Consider the following 24,370-nt stretch of genomic DNA (forward strand, 5'->3'; position numbering starts at 1 on the left):
CGTAATGCCATAGCATTGTTGTCTCCTGCTGTTATTGCTTGAGAAATGTGGTTTTCAGGTAATATGTCTTGAACCTTGATCCATAGGTTGAATCACAGCTGTTGTATTGGGTGTAGATACATCACATTTATATTTTCATTCAAATCGCCGATGTGAAGAGGTTGTCCTGGAGCATTGTCAAGCAACAATAGAATTTTAAAAGGAATGTTTTTTTCGAGACAGTAGGCATGTACTTCTGGAATAAAACAATTTAAGTACCAGTCTTCGAATAAAACAATTGTCATCCAGGCCTTAGGATTGCTCCTGTAGTAAATCGGCAGTTTATTCTTGTCAATGTTTTTCAAAGCTCTGGGGTTTTGTGAACGGTAAACAAGAAATGGTTTTAATCTATCAAAATATCTAGCCAAAATGTTACAAGAACACATTCACAACACGGATTCTTATATCAAGAACTCTCAACATTTCTTGGAGAAATTAAAAAACATCCGTATCTCTGAAGATAATATTATGGCTAGCCTGGATGTCACATCTCTATTCACAAATATCCCAATTTCAGAAGTCATTGACATCTTAGAAAACTTGTTCCCACAAACATTACCAAGTTGTTCAAGCATTGTTTAACTTTGAATTATTTTACATGGCAAAAAACCTACTACAAACAACTTACAGGATTAGCCATGGGTAGCCCTCTCTCTCCTTTTTGTGCCGACCTATTCTTGGAAAATTTGGAAACTCAAATTTTATCCCAAATTACCCCTAAACCAACCACATGGTTTAGGTATGTTGACAATATCTTCATCATTTGGAATCACAAAAAAGAAGAACTAATAGATTATCTAAACAAAATTAATGGCTTCCACAGCACTATCAAGTTCACATTGGAACTAGAAGAAGATAATAAACTTCCATTCCTAGACGTCCTTATTAAGAAACAAACTGACAATAGCATCAACCTGTCGGTATAAAGAAAACCTACTAACACTGGATGCTACCTCCATTTCAATTCGTCTCACCACATATCCCAGAAACTCAACATTATCCATATGCTCAAAAAAAGAGCTATACAGTGTACTACAGATCCTGGCGACTTACAAGAAGAATTAATGAAAATATCCAGAGATCTATTCCTAAATGGCTACCCTACAAAAATCATGAACAAGATTCTCTTTAATGACATACCGCAAAAGACACGAGATGAAACTCAATACATTTGCTCTATAACAATTCCATTTGTTAGTACCATATCCAAAAAATTAGCTCTTCTTCTAAAACCATATAATATCAGAGTAACCTTCAAACCTATTGAGACTATTCAAAAGTTTATGAGATCACCGAAAGATAGCCATCCTTTCTACAAATACTCTGGAGTTTATAGCATACCCTGTTCATGCGGTATCAATTACATCGGACAGACATCTAGAAGTTTTGAAACAAGAAAGAAGGAACACGTAGGCTATGCAAGGAATAACAGACAAGATATATCAGGCCTTTCTTCCCACTTTGCCTCTACCAACCATAATATTGAATGGGATATGAGTCATATGCCCTATATAGAAGAGAACTACCATTCCAGAACATTCAAAGAAGCTGCTACAGTCGCCCGTTCAACAAGTAACTTAAATAAGAATCGAGGCCTAATCCTACCAGATATATGGAAAACTCTAATCAGATCATTTAACCAAAAAGAAATGAACTTTCATGAAAATTACAAGAAATATCTCAACAAATAAAATGTTGTACTTGCGACACGCGTATTGTATTACGTGTTGTATTGTTATCACGCACAGTGATAACTTTATATAATTTTTAGAATTGTCGGTTAGTTTCCTAGTTTTTGTTACTTTCTGTTGCTTTCCAGTGTATCCTTTGAAAATGCTGATAGATATTAGTCAGTGAAATGTCAGATATTAAACTATCATTTACTTGACTAACATACAGAATTAAGTCTTTAATTTATTAATACTAGTGGTCAAGAAAAAGGTCATAATATGAATTTAAGAACCAGTCTTCGAATAAAACAATTGTCATCCAAGCCTTAGGATTGTTCCTGTAGTAAACCGGCAATTTATTCTTGTCAGTGTTTTTCAAAGCTCTGGGGTTTTGTGAACGGTAAACAAGAAATGGTTTTAATTTAAAACCAGCAGCATTTCTTCCAAGAAGAAGCATAATCCTATCTTTAAATGTCTTAAAACCAGGCGCCGATGTAGCTTCTCCGTGAATGTAAGTTCGTTCTGGCATTCTTTTCCAGAACAGTTTGTTGGTTTCATCTACGTTAAAAATTTGCTCTAGCAAATAACCTTCATCTTTTATCATCTCTTTCAGATTTTTCTTGAAAATTTCGGCACTTTAAAAATTGGAACTAGCAGCTTCTCCTGTTACTCGCATGTTATGTAAGTTAAATCAGCTTTTGAATCGATAAAACCAACCTTTACTAGCATTAAATGAATGCTTGCCATATTTATCTTCTTGTTGTTTCCTTAAATTGTCAAATAGGCTGCGTGTTTTTGTTTGAATCGTAAACAAACTGAGAGGAATATTCTTGTTGATTTGATCATTTATCCATATCATTATATCATTAAAAGCTTCTCCATTTCATGAATTGGCCCTTCTATTTTTTTCATTAAAATTGTACATTTCATATTAACTGCCCCCTTTAGCTGCCTCCATTATTCTTGATTTATCTTTTATGATTGTTGAAATAGTTGAATGCGATAGTTTTTCTTCTCTTGCTATTTCACCTACTTTCTTTCCTTTGTCATATGCTTTAATGACCTTCATTTTAACAACTAAACTTAAACTTTCCTCGCCTTCTTTTTTATTGTGGAATTTTCATAAGTAGTTTTACTTCTTTTACTGGACATGATAGGGTTACGACGAGATACAAAAAGTGCAACAAGAGAAAAATGAACACTTCGACTGCTGATTAGCAACTAACGTGCCAAAGGTTGTGATAAGTTAGAAGTGGATGAATCATAGCAGTGGCTATTGCATATTGGTGATAGGTTTTGCTTGTCGACTAATGGTGATGCTGCAATGCGTATACAAAAGCAATGTGATATATGTATGTATATGCTGGCATCTAAGTTAAATTAGAGAATTTTTAATAATAATAATTTTGGTCATCATAAGCCAAGCACTACCTGTATATATCAATACATGTGCTTGCACACATACACATCCCTTGCTTTACATATATCCTCTGGAAATGCTGAGTTGAGTGAAAATGTATTAATCAAATATAAATAAGCATTGAAAAAAATTATAATTCATCCATTGGACTTTCAAGATCTTTATTACATTTTTTTTTAAAATACATCTGTTTTTACTGCCAGTATAAGTGAAGTATAATAAAATGTTTGAAACAATTGAAAGTATTAAATGCTGCATGATATGTATTCATAGTTACACATACTATGAATTTAAAAGAAAATTTTTTCCTTGAGAAATTCACACATTTAAAGAAGGTAGTTTATGCTGACTTTGATGTGTCAGTATCTCACAGTAGTTAACAGCTTTGTTTACATTTCAGTAGACTTCAATACTGAATCAAGTTTAAGGCCAGTATCCATATTCTTAAAGTTTCAACAGCTGATAACACTTAAAGTTTTAGCTCTCAAGTGTGTGTGTGTGGGGGGGGACTTGCCGTCTTTTCATTATTGAAATTTGCTGTTTCACTCTTCTTTTTACCCATAGTCAACATTGAAGGATAATTTTTTTAATATAAAAATGCTTATGTAATGCAGACAGTATCAACACATTTATTTAATTGGTTTCTTGAACTGCAATTCTAACTACACTCACAGTATGTATGTATGTATGTATGTATGTATGTATGTATGTATGCTCTTTCACTAGATCTGAGGCTGCTTGAAGCCATATGTTTCCTATGAAATTATAAAGCAACTCTTGCCAAAAACACAGTGTTAAGTGAATTAATTAAAATTTTACCCCATGCTAAATAAATTTTGTATCAGTATTGACAGTGTTAATTCAAAAAGCATTTTAAAAACCATGTGAAGTAAGAGATTTCTGTATATTAATATTATTGTTATTATTATTATAAGAGAATTCCAGGTACTCATCGAGGAAGACTACATATCACTCATACCAAATGTCGTATATTCTCTTGACTTCATACATGCTATCTGCACTCACAACTTCCAAAAGCAATCCATTCCAGTCACACACTGCTCTTGGAGAGAAAAATCCAGCTTTCATCCCTTTCTTGGATCATTTATTCTCAACTTCCATGGATACCGTTTTGTCCTCTCTCCTTCATGAAATGAAAAATTTCATCTACTGGTATCTGCATGACAATTTCATTTGTAGCTCTATCATATCGCTCCATTTTCTCCTGGGTACTAGCATCTGCCATCCACAAATTCTCAATCTCTCCTCATAATCTACATTTCATTATCCTGATATCATCTTTAATGCTTTCTTTTGTATCCTGATCATGATATGTATGTTACGCACAAATTGTGAAATCGCACAATTCACGGAATGCGCAACACCTTTGCTCATTCTGTGAATTGTGTAGAATTTTGCACAATTCATGAAATGAGCAGAAAACATAATGCTCAATTCATGCATTGGGTGCATCTCGTGATAAACTGGTGAAGAGCATTTCTTATTGGTTGTTGCTGAAAGTTGACTCGCAACTTATATAATATGTGACGATTAGGTTTTAAAGAGCATTTGTTATTTGTTGTTGCTGCAAGTTGCTGTGTTTTTAGAAGATTTTTTGTAATAGTCAAGTGTTACAGTAAAATTGTAACACTTGACTAAAATCAGAATTCCTTTCGTCGTATTTAGTAAGGTTAGTTTCTCATTGGTATGAGTTGCAAGACTCGCAGCTTATATAATATGTGACGATTAGGTTTTAAACATCCATATTTGTTAAATTTTAGATCCCTACATCCAAAATGGACCCTAACCTAATTTAAGGTTAGGTTAGGGCCCAATTCATGAAATAAGCAGAAAATGTAATGCTCATTTCATGAATTGTGCACAATTCTACACATTCCACGAACTGTACAAATGTGTTGTACAGTTCATGGAATGCGCAACATTTTTGCACATTCCACGAATTGTGCGATTTCATAATCTGCGCATAACATATGTTAACAATGTAATGCTCATTTCATGAATTGTGCAAAATTTTACACATTCCACAAACTGTACAAGTGCGTTCTACAGTTCATGGAATGAGCAAAAGTGTTGTGCATTCTGTGAATTGTGCGATTTTACAATTTGCACGTAACATCTACATCACCTCAGAAACTTGGAGATCAGATCTGCTCGCAGTGGTCCAGATGTGGTCGTATCATAGCCTTGTAAAGAGGCAAAATGGCTTCTTTATTCTTAAATGTCAGAGTTCATTTCAACATTGCAATTATCCTCTGAGTTGCATTTGCAGTTTTTGCTATATTACCTCTGAACCTCAACTTCCTATGTACTAAAACTCTAAAATTCCTAGCCTGGTCAATTTCTTCTAATATAATCCTACGAATATAATACACCATTTGATATCTCATTACACTAAAGTGCTTAACTTTAACATTTACTAACATTGAACTGGTAACCATTTTCGTGTGCCCACACTCTCAGTCTATTCATATTATTTCTGCAAGTGCTGTAAGTTGCATTCCTGATTAACCTGTCTTTGCAACATCAGTAAATAATCATATGTCAGTGTTAAATTCTTCCCAGTAATATTAATGTAAAGATTGAATAACAATGGACCAATAACGGATCCCATGGAATACACCACTGGTTCTTTTAAATCTTGTAGAGTGACATTCCTCCTTATGCCATTTGATATCTCTCACTCAACCACTCTCTTATCCAAACTAGTAATTTATAATCTAATTCCATATCTTTCAGTTTATGCAACCTGCTTCCATTCTGAATCCTGCCAAAAACTTTAGCAAAGTTCAAAAGTATCATGGTGTAATAATTTCTCTTGTCTAATTCAACTGTGACATTATTATAAAATATGAGCAAGTTACTGAAACATGACCATTCCTTCATAAACCCATGCTATTCATTGCAAATTATAGATTTTCCCTCAACCCAAAGAAACTGTCTATTCTGCTGAACACTCTTTTAGCATTCTGTGCTGAAATCTCATCAGGCTTTTTGCATAATTAATATTAATTTTGTGTATCAGCTCAAATACTGCCTCCTCATACACCTGAGGTTTTTTCTCCAGTTTAAAAGTAGCATTGAGCTCGATGTGTTGCATACGCTAGGTTGTTAGCTTTTAAAATGGACACGTATTATTATTAAGACAGACCTCCAGGGAGTCAGGGACTCATCGAGGGAAGTCACATACTACATGCGCCAGCTATCATACTTGTTCTTCAATTCATTCACACTGCTTGCACACACAACATCCCATGGCAATCCATTTCAGTCATGCACTACTCTACGAGAGAAAACTCTAGATCTCACTCCCCTTTTTAGCGACATTCATTCTCAGCTTCCAAGGATGCCCGCTTGTTCTTTTCCCACATATAAAAAATTCCATCAACTGAAATCCTGTATGAGTCTTTCAGAAGTTTGTAAGTCTCAATCATATTATCCCTCTTTCTCCTGTTTGCTAGTGTTTGCATTCTACAAATTCTCAGTGTTCACAATTATTCCACAATCCCAATATCTTTAATGCATTCTCTTCACTGTATCAGAATCACAGCAGAAATCAGGAAACCAGATCTGCATACAATAGTCCCAGTGAGTTCTTATCAAGGTCTTGAAGAAGCAAAATTACATCTTTAACTTTATATGTCAAAGTTTATTTTAGCATTGCAATTATCTTTTGAGTGGTATTTGCAATCTTTGTAACATGGCTCCAGAACTTCAACTTCCTATCTACTAATGCTCCACAATCCCTAGACTGATCGGTTTCTTTAAGTATAATCCCACTAATATAATAGACATTGTGATATCTAATCACACCAAAGTGCATTACTTTACTAACATTGAACAGACATCCATTTTCCTGTGCTCACAATTCCAGATTATTCAAATCATTTTGCAATACTGATATCAGCCACATTCCTGATTATCCTATCTATCTTTGCATCATCATCAGCAAATATGTCGCATGCCAAATCCTTCTCAATGTCATTAACGTACAGATTGAATAACAGTGAACCAAGGACTGATCCTTGTGGCACACCACTGATTACTTTAAATCTTGCAGACTCACATTCCTCATATACCATATGGGAATAGGGTTGATGTTCCAACAATTCATAGTGCAGATCCCTTAATTTTCCCATTGCCAAAACACCTTTGTGGGCAGGTGCATTGTTCTCATGAATTTTTTCATCTAGTCTGGTTAAAAGATCGGAATAATATTCCCCGGAATAATAAAAGTCGGTTCCATCAGCAGGAAAGGTCATGGCATCGGTGTTTTGGGATGCTTAAGGCATTTTGTTTATTAATTATCTTGAAAGGGTAAAAGAATTCTTTATGGGTAGAGGATTCTGAAATGCTTGAGATAATAGTCAAGAGCTCAAGTTGAGTATCACGGGGAGCTCAGATTGTAATGAGCTGAAGGCTGCATTTATAAAGAATTCTTAAAAATAAGACATAGAGACATAAAAAAAGTATAACAGTCTTTTTAATTTGAAATCTCAACCTCTCAAGTTCAGCTTCTTCATATCATAGTTAACCTATCTCAGAAAGGCTTAATGAAGATGCTAGTATACCCTATCTTCTTCCCAATTTTGCTGTAGCACCAAAACAAGTACTAGTATTAGACCTGATGTTCAACATTGAAATAGCCAGTGACGTTATCACACTTGATGTTGATGTCTTTCTTGAGCTTAAAACCCCAAAAGTAATCTTGTCAACTCAGTTCCTTCAAAAAGCTATGAGAAGATAATGGTGTGGTCATCATCATCAGAGCAGATACAGGTAATGCCACAGTAATCCTTAATGCTAGTGAATAGAATTAAAAAGCAAATATCATTTTCAGAGACTGGTCTACCTATATTCCATTTGATTATGATCCCAATAAATCTTAGACTAATACGTTAAAAAGTGCACTCAAATATCATCCTGGCCTCATGAAATTATAAAAAACTCAATTCATTTACTTCTCACCCCCTTTCCCCAATATATACGGTTTACTTAAAATTCACAAAACCAATTCTTCTCTGCTGCTGATTCCTTCTGCTATAAATTATCTAAACAGTTAGCAGAAACTCCCCCCCCCCCCACCTACTGGTCAGCTACGTCTTACAGTAAAAAAAATTCATTTTAAAAACTCCAGTTGAAAATTTAATTGTAAATATTATTGATATATTGGTGAGCTTTGACATGACCTTGCTGTTTACCAATATTCCCTTGAATGATACCATAACACTTTTAAAAAAATGATTTTTCCTCCTGACATCGTAGATCTCTTTCACTTCGATATTGATTCAGGCTATTTCTCTTGTATAAAGAAAATTTACAGACAGAAAGCACTGCTGTGCCTCCTCTCCTGTCAACCTTTTCATGGAAAATTTTGAAAAACACTTAATACTCTTGACTCAGTCCCTCTCAAGTCTTTTGTCTGGCTAAAATACAGAGTGATGTATGCTGTATGTAACCTCATGTCCCTAACATATTACTGTTTCCTCTGTCACCTCATTAGTCAATATCTAAGAATCCAGTTTTTAATGGAAAAGGAAACTAACAATTGTCTAGCCTTCTCAATCGTAATCTCTCTCTTTCACAGTATATAGGAAACCCATTTGCATTGGACAGATACATGCACAGATTTTTCCACAATCTTTCCTCCCATGACACATGCATCTCTCAACAGTATGGTATCATAAAATTAACCAGTAAAGTCTATTCCAGTGAGTTTCACTTGCAGCAGAACTCGGCCACATATATCACACATACCTATCTAATGGTTACAGTTCCTACAGAATAATAATAATAATAATAATAATCATCAGTCTTTCCCCCAGTCCACAACCTTCTCTTCAAAAGGATTTTAGCAATGCTATCACCATTTTTTTTTTGTCTGAAACACATCTGAAAAAATAACCAGAATTTAAAAAAAATACACTCTTTGCACTGCCTTCAATCCTCGCTTGAAACTAGCTACTCGTATCCATTCTCCTAAGGACCATCTTCCTACCAATTCACTGGACTATTAAACCAGTGAAATGCCTATAGAAATGCACAGAGTTGAAATAGTATATCGAGCTGGTGGTTGAAGCAAGTCTGTGAGGGAGAAATCATCTTTCAACTGAATCCTCCTCCTCCTCTGAACGGCATGAAGAATTTTTAGGGATGTTTTGGGTGCACCAATCCAAATTTATGAACAGCATTATAAGATTGGATAGGTTTGGAATTTGTACACATGTAGTAGCCAGACAGCCGAACAGTATCATCTCTGTGTGTTATGTTTTTATGCTAGGAGTGGCTGAGCATAAATGACAGTCAAAACAGCAAGATCTGATTCTGTTGGCTATTCGTGTATTACTGAGGATTAGGATAGGTGAGCTGAGATCTCTTTTGCAAGAAAAAAGTTAAAACTGAATTTTGTTTTGAAGGTGACCAGGGTTACCTTAGCCCATTGAAGGACAGTATGGCAAGCACTGTTTGAGCACTGATTGCAAATGATCTTGATGCTTGGAATGTCTGAGCATTGCATGTTTGTCAAATAAGCAGGACAAATGATGTGAACCATCATCAGCAAAGCTGTGGATGCATTGTGTTGGTTGAGAGTAAGTTGTTATATAAAAGAAAGAGGGTAGGCAATAAAACACAGCTTTGAGGCACTCCTACATTGGTAAAGAAACTTGAAAAGATGGAGCCATTTGTTATGACATGCGGTGAATGGCTAGAGCTTGCCACCCAGTTACAAAAGATGGCAGGTAGACCAAATGATAACAGCTTACTTAGTAGGAGACTTTTGATGCCCAGACATGAATGCTCTCGTCAAGAGCAATGACACATTTCTCAAAAAAAACAGCAGGCGCGTCGTGCACTGTTATGGTATTGCCTTAGTAATTCGTGCAGGATCTGGAGGAGAAGAGGGATGCCAGGAGGTCAGCTTTATCTGTGGTTGCTGTACAGTGGTATCTTCTGGATGAGAGAGAGAGAGGTGGAAATGCAGGTGAGCAGAAGTTGTATCTAATGTCCTTTGCAAGGAACAGAAGGTATGACTTCCATTTGGACAGGAAGTGAGATTTCTATTATTATTGGCCTTTTTGAAATCAGATTTCAGTTTGCTTATGGGGTTGTTTTGCATTTATTGCATGCATCAATGTAAGCCAAGATGGGATTTTGTTGCAAGCCACTTGTGGTATGCTGATTTCTTTCAAACTGCTTTGGAGCACTTTTTGTTATGGCTTAAAAAGTGGGCTGGAATTTTGGATGGAAAGGAGCAGTGAAGGCCTTCATGCCAGTGAGGATAATTTATGTGGCTAACTCTGAACAGGCAAAAGAGTATAAAAGTTCCTTGTTTCATCTCTCTTAGTATCTTTATAATGCTAAAGGATATGAGTTTCAGAGTGACTGGAGGAAGGACATTTTCTGAGAGTGGATACTTGCATATAAATGTGAGCTGAATTAATAAGAGGAGGAGTAATCTCTACAGTACATCTGGAAGGAAAACTAGTGAAGAAAAGATCAAAAGTATTGGAAGAGTGGAGAGGGATATCAGGCATTTAGGTTGATAGATGATATAATTGCATTATATCATTGCTTATTGCTGATGCTTACACATCTCTTGTCCAGCTTGGTCAGGGATCTTGAAATAAGGAAGCTAGTTGGCATTGCAGACATTGTCACCTAGAAAGATGACTTCATACATTAATAGTTGATTGCAGAAAATTGACCTTCAAGGATAAGAAGTTGAAGAGTTCAGTTTAATTATTTAGTTACCACATTGGAGCATCAGTAATCCATAGCACTTGGGAGGTTTGGTATTGTTTCTTTATTTTCATTATTCTTTACTGTAATAAGTTAAAGTAATATTTTGTTGAGAAGTTTTCTTTATTAATTGTTATTTGTTACAAAATGGAACTTGCAGGGAACTTTCATAATACCACACAATTCAGAATAGAGACACTATCCCAAAAGAATCTATTCTGAAACTAAGAATTTAAGCCCAGGTTTGTTTTCTGTATGAAAAGCCAATGTATTGGTGGGTTTAAACTAAGGTTGGAATTCAAATCATTTGTATGAAATATAACTTATTGTTCTAACAGCAATATTCTTACCAGTCAATAGTGTTTAATTTTGAACACTAGTCACTTTTTTTTTTTCAAACTGTTTTAAGTAATTGTAAGATGTTGGCACCAGTAGTAAAAGGTACTTGTAACTTGTTTCTTTTCTTGTTCACAGGAACTATCTTGTACTCACACATTCTTTACTTTTTCTGTAGTGTTCCAGATCTCTCTTGTGATGACATGCTACCAGTTGAAAGAGAAACTACTCTTACCACAGGATCTCCTTTAGTTCTTGCTCCATCATCTCCTGATCCATCTGCTGTTACAATCAGTATACCAGAAACTCTAGCTACATCTTCATTGGATACTCCTCTCCTTGAAATACATTCTCCAGAAATGCACCTTGGATTATCAGAAACACCACAACTTAGTAAAGAAGATAAAAATGCTGTGGATGATGAAGAAAAGTTTGGTTCCAATACAATTTCTCGAATATTTAATTCTGAGCAAAATAATTCTGTTACAAGGTAATGTTACTTCAAGTAGTAATACTGATGTCAGTATGAGTGAAAATGCTAAACTATTTTTGGCTATACTGCTATCTTTTTTTTTTATATGTAATGGTTGAGCCTTTTTTGTGCCACCAAAGTAATTAAAAGACCATGTTTGGTCTTTAAAACTATCTGAAACCGTTTTGATTATCTGAAGTTGATGCTTTAATAGAAGCATCAACTTCAGTGACTGTCATTGACAAATAACAGCTTATATAAATTTTGGATACTCCCTTATATGAATGGTCTGTATTTTTTTTTTTTTTTTTTTTTTTCTCTGCTGGCTTGTTTGCAGAATCAAGAACATAATTTCTTGGCATCTTTAATTTATGGGATTAATGGTCAAATATTAGTATTAATGTTCTTTGTTCTAACTTTACCACAACTGGTCTACTTGTACATAAAGACTAATGACCTCACATCAGTGTCTTAGTATCCCATAATGCCAAGCACATTCCTTTTCACACATGTATAATGCTATGCATTATGGGAAGGCCCACTACCCAGACTAGATTTGACCTTTATTGAGGTTAAAAAAGTAAAGGGGTGTTCATCATAGGCCTAAAGTAATAAAGTTTATCTCCTAGAACACTACTTTCTAAATACAAAAATTGTCTGACTAAGCAATAAAATTTCCAATTTCCAATACAATATTATATAGCATTTGTGTCATATTGTTGGTTTTCAAATCCATGTTTCTTCCTAACCTTCCATAGATGTTATTTTAATTCATTAATTATAAAAATCAAAATTTTGACCTTTTCTTGTTTGACCTTTATTGAGTTCTCATCAGTGGAAGCAAGACCAAGAGAAGTAAGGCAAGCATATATTTCTCATATACAAGTAATAGAAAGGTGCACCACTTTATTATTAAAATACTCATCATCATCAAATTCCTGACATGTACCCTCAAGGGGTGTACAGGATATGATAGTACTACATGAAAAATTTACATCATTACTAACTTCCTGTCTACAATTTTTCTCCAAATCAGTCTGTTACTTGTCAAGACTCCAATATTATCATTACCAGATCTTATATTTCTATCGTTTAAGGCACATTGTACCGTATCAATCCACCTATATCTAGGTCTTCCTCTGAGTCGTTTTCCTGCCAACCTGCAGAGAACACTTGTTTTGCTAATCTTTCCTTTCCCATTCTGTTTAGGTGACCATACCACCTGAGATTAGCTAATGCATTCCTGGATGGTGACAATGTCTAGTACTTTCCTAATATCCTCATTTTTAATATGATATTGCCATTGATGCCATCTGTTCAAGCCTCTAATCTTTCTCAGGACTCTCATATCTGCAGTCTCTAGTCTTTGGTCAAGGTGTTTTACTTCTGACCCAGCTCTCAGATACATACAGGGTGTTCGGGATAAATTTGACAGTTTCGTAAGGAAAAAGAAAATCTTCTTTGTATCTATTAAATTTAATGAATTGACAAAAAAACATTACAGGCAGAGTTAATTACAATACTATCAACAAGATTTACTCAAAATAACCACCATTAGCATCGATCACAGCTTCAATTCTGCTTTGGAACCTCGAACAAGCTGATGCTACAGTCTCCCTGGGAAGGGCCGCAAAAACTGTTTTAATTTTATCCATTAACTGGGCTTTTGTATTACTGGAAGTGCGATTGGTGTCTTTTTCAACTGCGCCCCATACAAAATAATCCATGGGGGTTAAGGTCTGGGGAGTTTGGAGGCCAAACATTTGGACTGGTGAAGTCGTAGAAATTTTCAGACAACCATTTTTGACTTTTCCCAGAGGTGTGGCAAGGGGCCGAATCCTGCTGCCATACATACGGCCTACCATTGGCTACCCTTGTTATCCAGGGCTTGACTACAGTTAGCAACTCCACGAACAAAGCCCGAATTCCAATGCCAGGGTTCTTCAACACCTGTTCCTGCAGATTTGCGAGGAATTCTGCTGTACGAACGCAATCAGATCGTCTGCTAGGGATCTTTCTTCTTGCTACATCCTCGTAGTCACCATTGCAAGTCTCTAATTCATGCCTAATTGTTTTTACTGTATTCAGGGAGCATTGGGCAGCAGTCGTAATATCCTTATTTTGATGGCGGGCACGAATCATCATGATACAAGTTATTCTCTTCCATGATTCAGGTGGGTTCCAGCTATCCATCCTTTCTGACATCTTGTATATGAATGAAGAAGGGTCCAAACTTTTAAATGAAGAGAAGTGTGTGTTAATACATGTAACTTACGGAAAAATATAATTAATTATAAATATGTCAAATTTATCCCGAACACCCTGTAAGTTAAAACTGGTTTGAACACTGTCTTGTATACAGCTAATTTAGTGTTCTGACTAATTTCTCTCTTATTCCATATGAATTTATTCAATTGACTTCCTATCATACCAGCTTTGTTGATTCTGTTGTCTATTTCCATATTTAATTTATCATCTTCACTAAAAATCGTGCCTAAGTAGATGAAATGTTTTACTTGTTCCACAGGTTCCCCATTCAAAACACAGTTGACATTTTCAATAAGTCTACCTATTTTCATTGTCTTTGTCTTTTTAATGCTGACCTTCATACCTTATCTATTACAGCAGTTATTGAATTTAGTCAGGGAATCTTGCAAACTTGTAGCGGATTTATTTAGAAGTATAACATTCACATAAAGCAAAGAGCTGACATTAACATCTCCAATTCTGATATCATGTTTAATACCACTATAACAGAGGGGATAATGTGCATCCATGTCTCACACCAGATTTAACATTAAACCATCTTCCTATACTTCCTTCAATTCTAACTGCTGACTTACAACTCAAATAAAGACTAAGTATTGCTTGATGTAATGCCCCATTAACACCATATAACTCTAGCGTATTGAATAGCTTCTCTCTTGGCACCTTGTCATATACCTTTTCCAAATCGACAAAACTTAAATACAGATCTTTGTTATATTCCCATGATTTCTCCACTATTCATCGTAAAGTGAAGATCTGATCCTGACAGCCTCTATTTGACCTAAATCCAGCTTGTTCTTCACCAAGCTTTTCTTCCACAGTTCTTCTCAGCTGTTTCTCAAGTATACTTGCATATATCTTACCAGGAACACTCAGTAGGGAAATACCTCTGTAATTCTCACATTCAGTTTTATATCCCTTTTTTATATATGGGTACTATTAGAAATCTACTCCAATCATCGGGAATTCGCCCCTCTGTCCAGGACTTCTGAACTATGCAGTGCAGCCACTGTAGGACTTTTATACCACCATACTTCAGCATTTCTGGTCGAATATCATCTACTCCTGCTGCCTTTTCACATTTCAAGCCTTTGATGGCTTTTTCTACTTCAAGTATGGATATGTATTCCTGACTGCATGGATGGTCTGTGTTTTTTATCGCTGTGCTGTCATCACTGCTTGTTTCATTTAGCAATTTTTCGAAGTAATTACTCCATACTTCAAGGATATCTTTTTCTCTCGTTTTCATGTCACCTTTATCATCTCTAACTCCTTTTACAGCACTCTTTCCTCCATTTCTAAGCTTCTTCAACAACCTTCAGAATATCTTACCACCTTCTTGATATTTATTTTCTATGTTCTTGCCAAAGCCCCCCCCCCCCCCCATGAGTTTTGTTTAGCTAGTTTTACACAGTGTTTAGCTTTCATACATTTGTCTCTGTATTCTCTAAGAGCACACGTTGACTTATTTCCCAGGAACTTTTGATATGCTTCCTTCTTTTCTTTCACTGCTTCCTTAACTTCCTGTGTCCACCATGGAGTTCTGATTTTTCTATCCTTGCAGACAACCTCCCCACATGCATCTCTGGCTGAATCAATCAGGGTTTTCTTCAAGGCTTGCCACTAAACATCCAAGGTTTGATTCCTGTTCTCAAATGCTTTCATTTTTTCTTCAATAATCTTTGTGTATTTTAGTCTACAGTTCACATCTGAGAGCTACTCAACTTTTATTCGCTTTAAAACTTTCTTACATATTATTCTTTTCAATATGAAATTCAATTTTATCCTTCTCAAGACTAAATAGTGATCACTTCGAATTTCAAATCCTCTGTACACTCTGGTGTCCTGTACCAGGGAGAAAACATCACTATCAACAATAACATAGTCAATGAGACTTTTCTTATTTCTTGCTTCTTCTCTCCATGTGAGTTTGTGCACATTTTTATGTTGGAACATGGTGTTAGTAATAACCAGTCCATATCCTGAGCATAAAACCAACAGGTATTTGCCATTATTATTAGCTTTGCTCTTTTCTCCAAATTTTTCCAAAATATTTTGTATGTTTCACAATCATTTCTTACTCTGCTATTTAGATCCCCAACAAGGACCAACTTTTCCTTTTTCATTGTGTCAGTTGTTTTTTCTAAAGCCTGAAAAAATTCCTGCACTTCTATCTCAGTAGAACCTTCTGTGGGACCATAGGTACAAATAAGTCTCATTGTCCAATTCCTTATTCTGATATTAGCCCATGTCATTCCACTTGAGACTGCCTGCCATTCAAGAAGATTAGCCTCATATTTTGTGTTGAATACTATGGCTACTCTTTCTTTTCCTTGATTGCCATTTCCTGAATATAACATTTTGTATTTATTGCTCAGAAAGATCTCACTAGTTTTTGTCTTTTTCGTTTCAGTCACCCCTATTATGTTGATCTGGTACTTATCTAATTCCTCAGCTAGCTCCATTTCTTTGCCATTCAGCTTTCTTATGTTGATAGTACCGATCTTTAACTCTGATGTTGAGTTGGGTATGCTTTCAGATTTGTTCCAGTAGCTGACTTTTCGCTGTTCATCCTGGTTCCCTGGCAAAAACAATGGGGGTCTTGTTTAACCGGGCGACGCCCCAGCCAGCATGAAATTTTGTCATATATACCATCATTGTAGCCGATGTATTCTTATTGGCTTAAACCAATTCTTATTGGTTTAAGCTAATAAGAATACAATTTGGTCGGCTACTTCCCAAATTCTAGCCCATCCTCGTTCGTTCAGTATCCAGGTAGATGCCCAATAGGGTGCATCACGAGAAGGTGAGGATTGGACATTAGGTCAGAAGCCCTGGTCGGTTTTCTGCATTCCTTTAAAGGTTATGTGGAGGTCTCCTCTCAGTTATACAGCTTTGACCCTTAAGCACCCCTATACTCTGTATCCGAAATAGATTTTGAAAGTTCTTTTCACTTGGTTATATCATAAATTAAATATGCCATGAAATTATATTCTTGGTTTAATCCTTTATCCAAGTGTAAGCAAACAAAGTTTGCATGTGAAGTATCCTCATGATTGGGCTACTTACTTATATCCTAAGTACAAAAAAGTGCGTGGACATCAGTGTTGTTTAGACACAAACTGCATTTATTGCAAAATCAGTAAGGAGTTGCTTCCTTTGGCATTCTCCTTGGCCCACTTTCAATGAGATGCTGATAACTAGTCTCAGGTATATTTTTCCATTCCTCCTTTAAAGCAGTGGTCAGTTCAGACAAGTTGGAGGTGTCATTTTAACCCAAATTCGATGTTCAAGTTCATCCCTAAGACCTCTGTAGGGTGGAGGGTGGGGCTTTGAGCTTGCCACTCCAAATTCTGTACACCCATATCCTCAAAACATGTCGAAATGGAGTGTGCTTTACGGTGTTTATCACAGGCCATTCATGATGAAACAAGAATGGCCTGTCTCCATAAAATTGGTGCAGTGTGGCATTGTCTAGTATGTCCTTGCTTTGTGGCATTCATATTTCCATCCATGACACTGCCACCACCAAATTTAACAGTTGGGATGACTCATGCTGGCATATACTGTTCACTGGCATACGTCACACTCTCCAACAACCATTGGATTTATAAACAGTGTGGCATGATTTGTCATTCCATACCACTCATTTCCACTAATCTATCATCCATCGATGATGTTCTTTGCACTAAGCAAGTCGCTTACTTACATTCATAGGAGTTATTAATGACTTATACAGCAGCTCGGCCATGGAAATTTAATTTGTGCAGCTCCTTATGAATGATCTTCACACACTCACCCCTGTTAATTCCTGCAATTCCTTGGTGATGATTTGTGCAGAATGATATCACTCATGGATGACACGTTTCAGAGCTCTCTTGCCCATTTCCATCAATTTATGTGGCTTTTCTGAGCATAAGTCCATTTCAGTTTTTCTGCAATTGCACAAGTTGCTGATACGGCACCCTATAATAACACCTTGTTGGAAGTCATTAAGCTCAACATGTGTGGCCATGTCTTCACAAGTAGACAATATACAGTGCAGTACAATGTTCGAGGATCTTACCTACAGTTTTAAAGGAATTCTGGCACATGATCTATTGCAATGTTCCATTTTTATTGGCGATTTAGATGTCCGGACACTTTTTTTCCACATAGAGTAGAGGCTGATGACTTCAAATCAGTTGCCTTAGTAATGTGAAGTCGTTAGCTTCTATATGCCAATAGCCCAGACATGAAGATATTTCACACACAAACTTTATGTTGCATACACTTGGATAAAGGATTAATTAAAAAGAATATAATTTATAGTATTACCAAGTGAAAAAACTTTTAATATCTGTCTCTGATCCTGATTATTTTATTGTTTATACTCCTTTCTACTACTTATATATGAGAAATATATGACTTCTGCATTACTTCAACCTTGGTATCTCTTTTGGAAGTGGCCCTTCACATAATGCTTATCATTATACACATCTAAAAGGGAATGTGCATTATGGTATACTAAGGGATAACATTATGGTATACTAAGGCAACCGATGTGAAGTCATTAGACTCACATCAGTTGCCTTAGTATACCATAATGCAAGTAGCTCAATTGTGAAAATACTTTCAACAGAGAATATTAATCCTGTTTACAGAATTGAGTCAGTTCTCTGTAAACAGGAGTCTCACCATACAGCTAGTAACAATATAAAATGAGATTGCAGCAAAGGCTGAAACTAAAATTGACATAATTAACTTTGAAATACAATAAAATGACAAGATTTAGAAAAAATCTTTTCTCACAGAAGCAATAACAAAAATTAATAATTATGTGATAAAATAAACGTCAGTAAAGGAGTAGCCCAGGGATGTCCCATCTCCCCATACCTTTTTAATATCCACCTGAAGGATATGGTTAACCAAGCCTTGGGAGGAAAAAAAAGGGTTATAACTTTAATCACATAAAATATGCAGGTGACAGTGTAATGATAGCAGACACAAAAGAAAAAATGGTGAACCTAACAGCTAAACTAAGCAATACGGCTAAAGAATACAGCATGACCATACATACAGACAAAACAAAACTCTTGGTAATTGGAAAAAATGAAGAAAAAAAGTAAAGTTTTTCTTGAATGGATCAACAATTCAACTATTTAAGAACAGTAATAACAGAACATTTAGATACCATGACCACTATTAAACATAGAAATATTGTCTGCATGATCATCATTTAATAAGCTAGGTAAAATCTGGAAAAATAATAAAATCTTCAAATTTCTAAAAATAAAATTATATATAATACCTATTCTGCTATAAAAAAACTTGGACACTCAAGAAGACAGAGATATGAAAACTGGAGGCTTTCGAGATGAAATGTCTCAGAAAAATAAATAAAGCAAAATGGACAGAAAAGAAATCAAATGAAACTGTAAGACAAGGCCTAAACTATACAAACTCATTAATAGAAAAGATCAAAAGAAGACAATTTCAATGGTGTGGACATGTTGAGAGAATGACACCAAAAAGTTTACCCAACCTCGCTCTATATGCAAGACTAGAAGAAAAAAAGGAATGGATAACATCATTATCATCATCATCAAATTCCTGCCATGTACCCTGAAAGGGGTGTACAGGATATGATAGTACTACATGAAAAAATTACATCATTACTAAGTTCCTATCTACAATTTTCCTCCAAATCAGTCTGTTACTTACCAAGACTTACCAACATTATAAAATCTTATATTTATATCGTCTAAGGCACTTTGTACCATATCAACCCACCTATATCTTGGTCCTCTGTTGGGTCGTTTTCCTGCCAACCTAGCAGACAACATTTGTTTTGCTAATGTTTCCTCACCCATTCTGTTTAAGTGACCATACCACCTGAGATTAGCTCTGCTAACACATTCGTGGATGCTGACAATGTCAAGTTCTTTCCTAATATCCTCATTTTTAATATGATATTGCCATTGATGCCATCTGTTCACGTCTCTAATCTTTCTCAGGACTCTCATATCTGCAGTCTCTAGTCTTTGGTCAAGTGTTTTACTTCTGACCCAGCTCTCAGATACATAAGTTAAAACTGGTTTGAACACTGTCTTGTATACAGCTAATTTAGTGTTCCAACTAATTTCTCTTTTATTCCATATGAATTTATTGACTTCCTACCATGACTTCCTACCATACCAGCTTTGTCGATTCTGTTGTCTATTTCCATATTTAATTTACCATCTTCACTAAAAATTGTGCCTAAGTAGCTGAAATGTTTTACTTGTTCCATAGGTTCTCCGTTTTCACAATTCAGTTGACATTTTCAATGATTCTGCCTATTTTCATTGTCTTTGTCTTTTTATTGCTGACCTTCATTATTACAACAGTTATTCAATTTAGTCAGAGAATCTTGCAGACTTATAGCGGATTTATTTAGAAGTATAACATCGTCCGCATAAAGCAAAGAGCTGATATTAACATCTCCAATTTTGATATCATATTTAATACCACTTTCTTTCATAATGTGATCCATATAGATAATGAATAACAGAGGGGATAATGTACATCCTTGTCTCACACCAGATTTAACATTAAACCATCTTCCTGTACTTCCTTCAATTCTAACTGCTAACTTACAACTCAAATAAAGACTTAAGTATTGCTTGATATAATGCCCCATTGACACCATATAACTGTAGCGTATTGAATAGATTCTCGCTTGGCACCTTGTCATATGCCTTATTCAGATCAACAAAACTTAAATACAGATCTTTGTTATATTCCCATGAATTCTCAACTATTTGTCTTAAGTGAAGATCAGATCCTGACAGCCTCTATTTGACCTAAATCCAGCTTGTTCTTCACCAAGCTTTTCTTCCACAATTCTTCTCAACCGTTTCTCAAGTATACTTGCTTAAATCTTACCAGGGAGACTCGGTAGGGAAATACCTCTGTAGGGAAAACATGAATAAAGGTTAACTCCAGATTACAAACCTATAGACAGCTCACCAGCCACACAAGAAACCAAGACTCCTGGACGTTGTTATGGAAACACGGAGGACTCATCCCATCCCTGAAGTAAAAGGACAGTAAATAACTTAGTGGTATTCTAAACCTGTGGTTAAAATTCCTTTCAAAATGTGCTAAAAATAACGGAATAAAAAGGTCAAAGCTGCATAACTGAGAGGAGGCCTCCACATAGCCTTTAAAGGAATGCAGAGAACCGACCTGGGCTTCTGACCTGGTGTCCAATCCTCACCATCTCGTTGTGCACCCTGTTGGGTATCTACTTGAATACTGAACGAACGAGGATGGGCTGGCAATTTGGGATTTAGCCGACCAAATTGTATTCTTATTGGTTAAACCAAAATAAAAAATGATGGTACAACATGACAAAATTTCATGCTGGCTGGGGCATCACCTGGTTAAACAAGGCCCCCGTTGTTTTCGCCAGGGAACCAGGACGAACTGCGAAAAGTCAGCTGCTGGAACAAATCTGAAAGCACACCCAACTCAACATCAGTGTTAAAGATCGGTACTATCAACATAAGAAGGCTGAATGGCAAAGAAATGGAGCTAACTGAGGAATTAGATAAGTACCAGATCGACACAATAGAGGTGACTGAAACAAAAAAGACAAAAACTTGTGAGATCTTTCTGAGCAGTAAATATAAAATGTTATATTCAGGAAATGACAATCAAGGAAAAGAAGGAGTAGCAATAGTATTCAACACAAAATACGAGGCTAATCTTCTTGAATGGCAGTCAGTCTCAAGTAGAGTAATGTGGGCAAATATGAGAATGGGGAACTGGACAGTGAGACTTATTTGTGCCTATGGTCCCACAGAAGGTTCTACTAAGGTGGAAGTGGAGGAATTTTTTGAGGGTTTAGAAAAAGCAACTGACAAAATGAAAAAGGAAATGTTGGTCCTTGTTGGGGATCTAAATAGCAGAGTAGGAAATGATTGTGATACATACAAAAATATTTTGGGAAAATTTGGAGAAAAGAGCAAAGTTAATAATAATGGCAAATATTTGTTGGATTTCTGCTCAGGATATGGACTGGCTATTACTAACACCATGTTCCAACATAAAAATGTGCACAAATTCACATGGAGAGAAGAGGCAAGGAATAAGAAAAGTCTCATTGACTATGTTATTGTTGATAGTGATGTTTTCTCCCTGGTGGAGGACACCAGAGTGTGCAGAGGATTTGAAATTAGAAGTGATCACTATTTAGTCTTGAGAAGGATAAAATTGAATTTCATATTGAAAAGAATAACATGTAAGAAAGTTTAAAAGTGAATAAAAGTTGAGCAGCTCTCAGATGTGAACTGTAGACTAAAATACACAAAGATTATTGAAGAAAAAATGAAAGCATTTGAGAACAGGAATCAAACCTTGGATGTTTAGTGGCAAGCCCTGAAGAAAGCCCAGATTGATTCAGCTAGAGAGGCATGTGGTGAAGTTGTCTGCAAGGATAGAAAAATTAGAACTCCATTGCGGACACAGGAAGTTAAAGAGGCAGTGAAGGAAAAGAAGGAAGCCTATCAAAAGTTTCTGGCAAATAAGTCAGCTTGTGCTCTTAGAGAATACAGAGACAAATGCAAGAATGCTAAACACTATGTAAAACTAGCTAATCAAAAGTCATGGAAGGATTACTATATTCTTTGGCAAGAATATAGAAAATAAATATCAAGAAGGTGGTAAAGTATTCTGGATGTTGTTGAAGAAGCGCAGGAATTGAGGAAAAAGTGCTGTAAAAGGAGTTAGAGATGATAAAGGTGACATGAAATCTGGAGAAAAAAGATATCCTTGGAGTATGGAGTAATTACTTTGAAAAACTGCTAAATGAAACAAGCAGTGATGACAGCACAGTGGTAAAAAACACTGACCAGGCATGCAGTCAGGAATACATATCCATATTTGAAGTAGAAAAAGCCATCAGAGGCTTGAAATGTGGAAAGGCAGCAGTAGATGATATTCGACCAGAAATGCTGAAGTATGGTGGTATAAAAGTCCTACAGTGGCTGCACTGCATAGTTCAGAAAGCCTGGACAGAGGGATGAATTCCTGATGATTGGAGTAGAGCTCTCATAGTACCCATATATAAAAAGGGAAATAAAACTGAATGTGAGAATTACAGATTTACAGAGGCATTTCTCTACTGAGTGTTCCTGGCAGGATCTATGCAAGTATACTTGAGAAATGGTTGAGAAGGATTGTGGAAGAAAAGCTGGGTGAAGAACAAGCTGGATTCAGGCCAAATAGAGGCTGTCATGATCAGATCTTCAATTTATGATAAATAGTCGAGAAAGCATGGGAATATAACAAAGATCTGTATTTAAGTTTTGTCGATTTGGAAAAGGCATATGATATGGTGCCAAGAGAGAGAGAGAAGCTATTCAATATGCTACAGTTATATGGTGTCAATGGGGCATTATATCAAGCAATACTTAGTCTTTATTTGAGTTGTAAGTCAACATTTAGAATAGAAGTACAGGAAGATGGTTTAATGTTAAATCTGGTGTGAGACAAGGATGTATATTATCCCCTCTGTTATTCATTATCTATTTGGATCACATTATGAAGGAAAGTGGTATTAAACATGATATCAAAATTGGAGATGTTAATGTCAGCTCTTTGCTGTATGCGGATGATGTTATACTTCTAAATAAATCCGCTATAAGTCTGCAAGATTCTCTGACTAAATTGAATAACTGTTATAATAGATATGGCATGAAGGTCAGCAATAAAAACACAAAGACAATGAAAATAGGCAGAATCATTGAAAATGTCAGTTGTGTCGTGAATGGAGAACCTGTGGAACAAGTAAAACATTTCAGTAACTTAGTCACGATTTTTACTGAAGATGGTAAATTAAATATAGAAATAGACAACAGAATCAGCAAAGCTGGTATGGTGGGAAGTCAATTGAATAAATTAATATGGAATAAAAGAGAAATTAGTCAGAACACTAAATTAGCTGTATACAAGACAGTGTTCAAACCAGTTTAAACTTATGGATCTGAGAGCTGGGTCAGAAGTAAAACACATGACCAAAGACTAGAGGCTGCAGATATGAGACTACTGAGAAAGATTATAGGCTGAACAGATGGCATCAATGTCATTATCTTATTAAAAACGAGGATATTAGGAAAGAACTTGATATTTTTAGCATCCAGGAATGCGTTAGCAGAGCTAATCTTAGGATGTCACTTAAACAGAATGGGTGAAGAAAGATTAGCAAAACAAGTGTTCTCTGCCAGGTTGGCAGGAAAACGACCCATAGGAAGACGAAGATATAGGTGGATTGATACAGTACAAGGTTCCTTAGATGATAGATATATAAGATCTGATAATGTTGGAGTCTTGACAAGTAACAGACTGATTTGGAGGAAAATTGTAGATAGGAAGTTAGTAATG

The 24,370-nt window shown here is 35.8% G+C and overlaps 1 protein-coding gene across 1 annotated transcript in view; it reads left to right on the forward strand.

Moving 5' to 3' along the window:
* The window catches only part of LOC150110213 (uncharacterized), a 200,879-nt gene that overhangs the window by 80,712 nt on the left and 95,797 nt on the right, over positions 1 to 24,370 (forward strand). The window contains exon 7 of the mRNA XM_090398444.1: positions 11,402 to 11,713. Coding sequence (XP_090254570.1) covers positions 11,402 to 11,713 — 312 coding nt within the window. The remainder of the gene's footprint in view (positions 1 to 11,401; positions 11,714 to 24,370) is intronic.

Source organism: Typopeltis vanoorti, chromosome 1 (assembly GCF_054136105.1).
Source record: "Typopeltis vanoorti isolate ZY-2024b chromosome 1, IOZ_Tvanoo_1.0, whole genome shotgun sequence".
Taxonomy (NCBI): domain Eukaryota; kingdom Metazoa; phylum Arthropoda; class Arachnida; order Uropygi; family Thelyphonidae; genus Typopeltis; species Typopeltis vanoorti.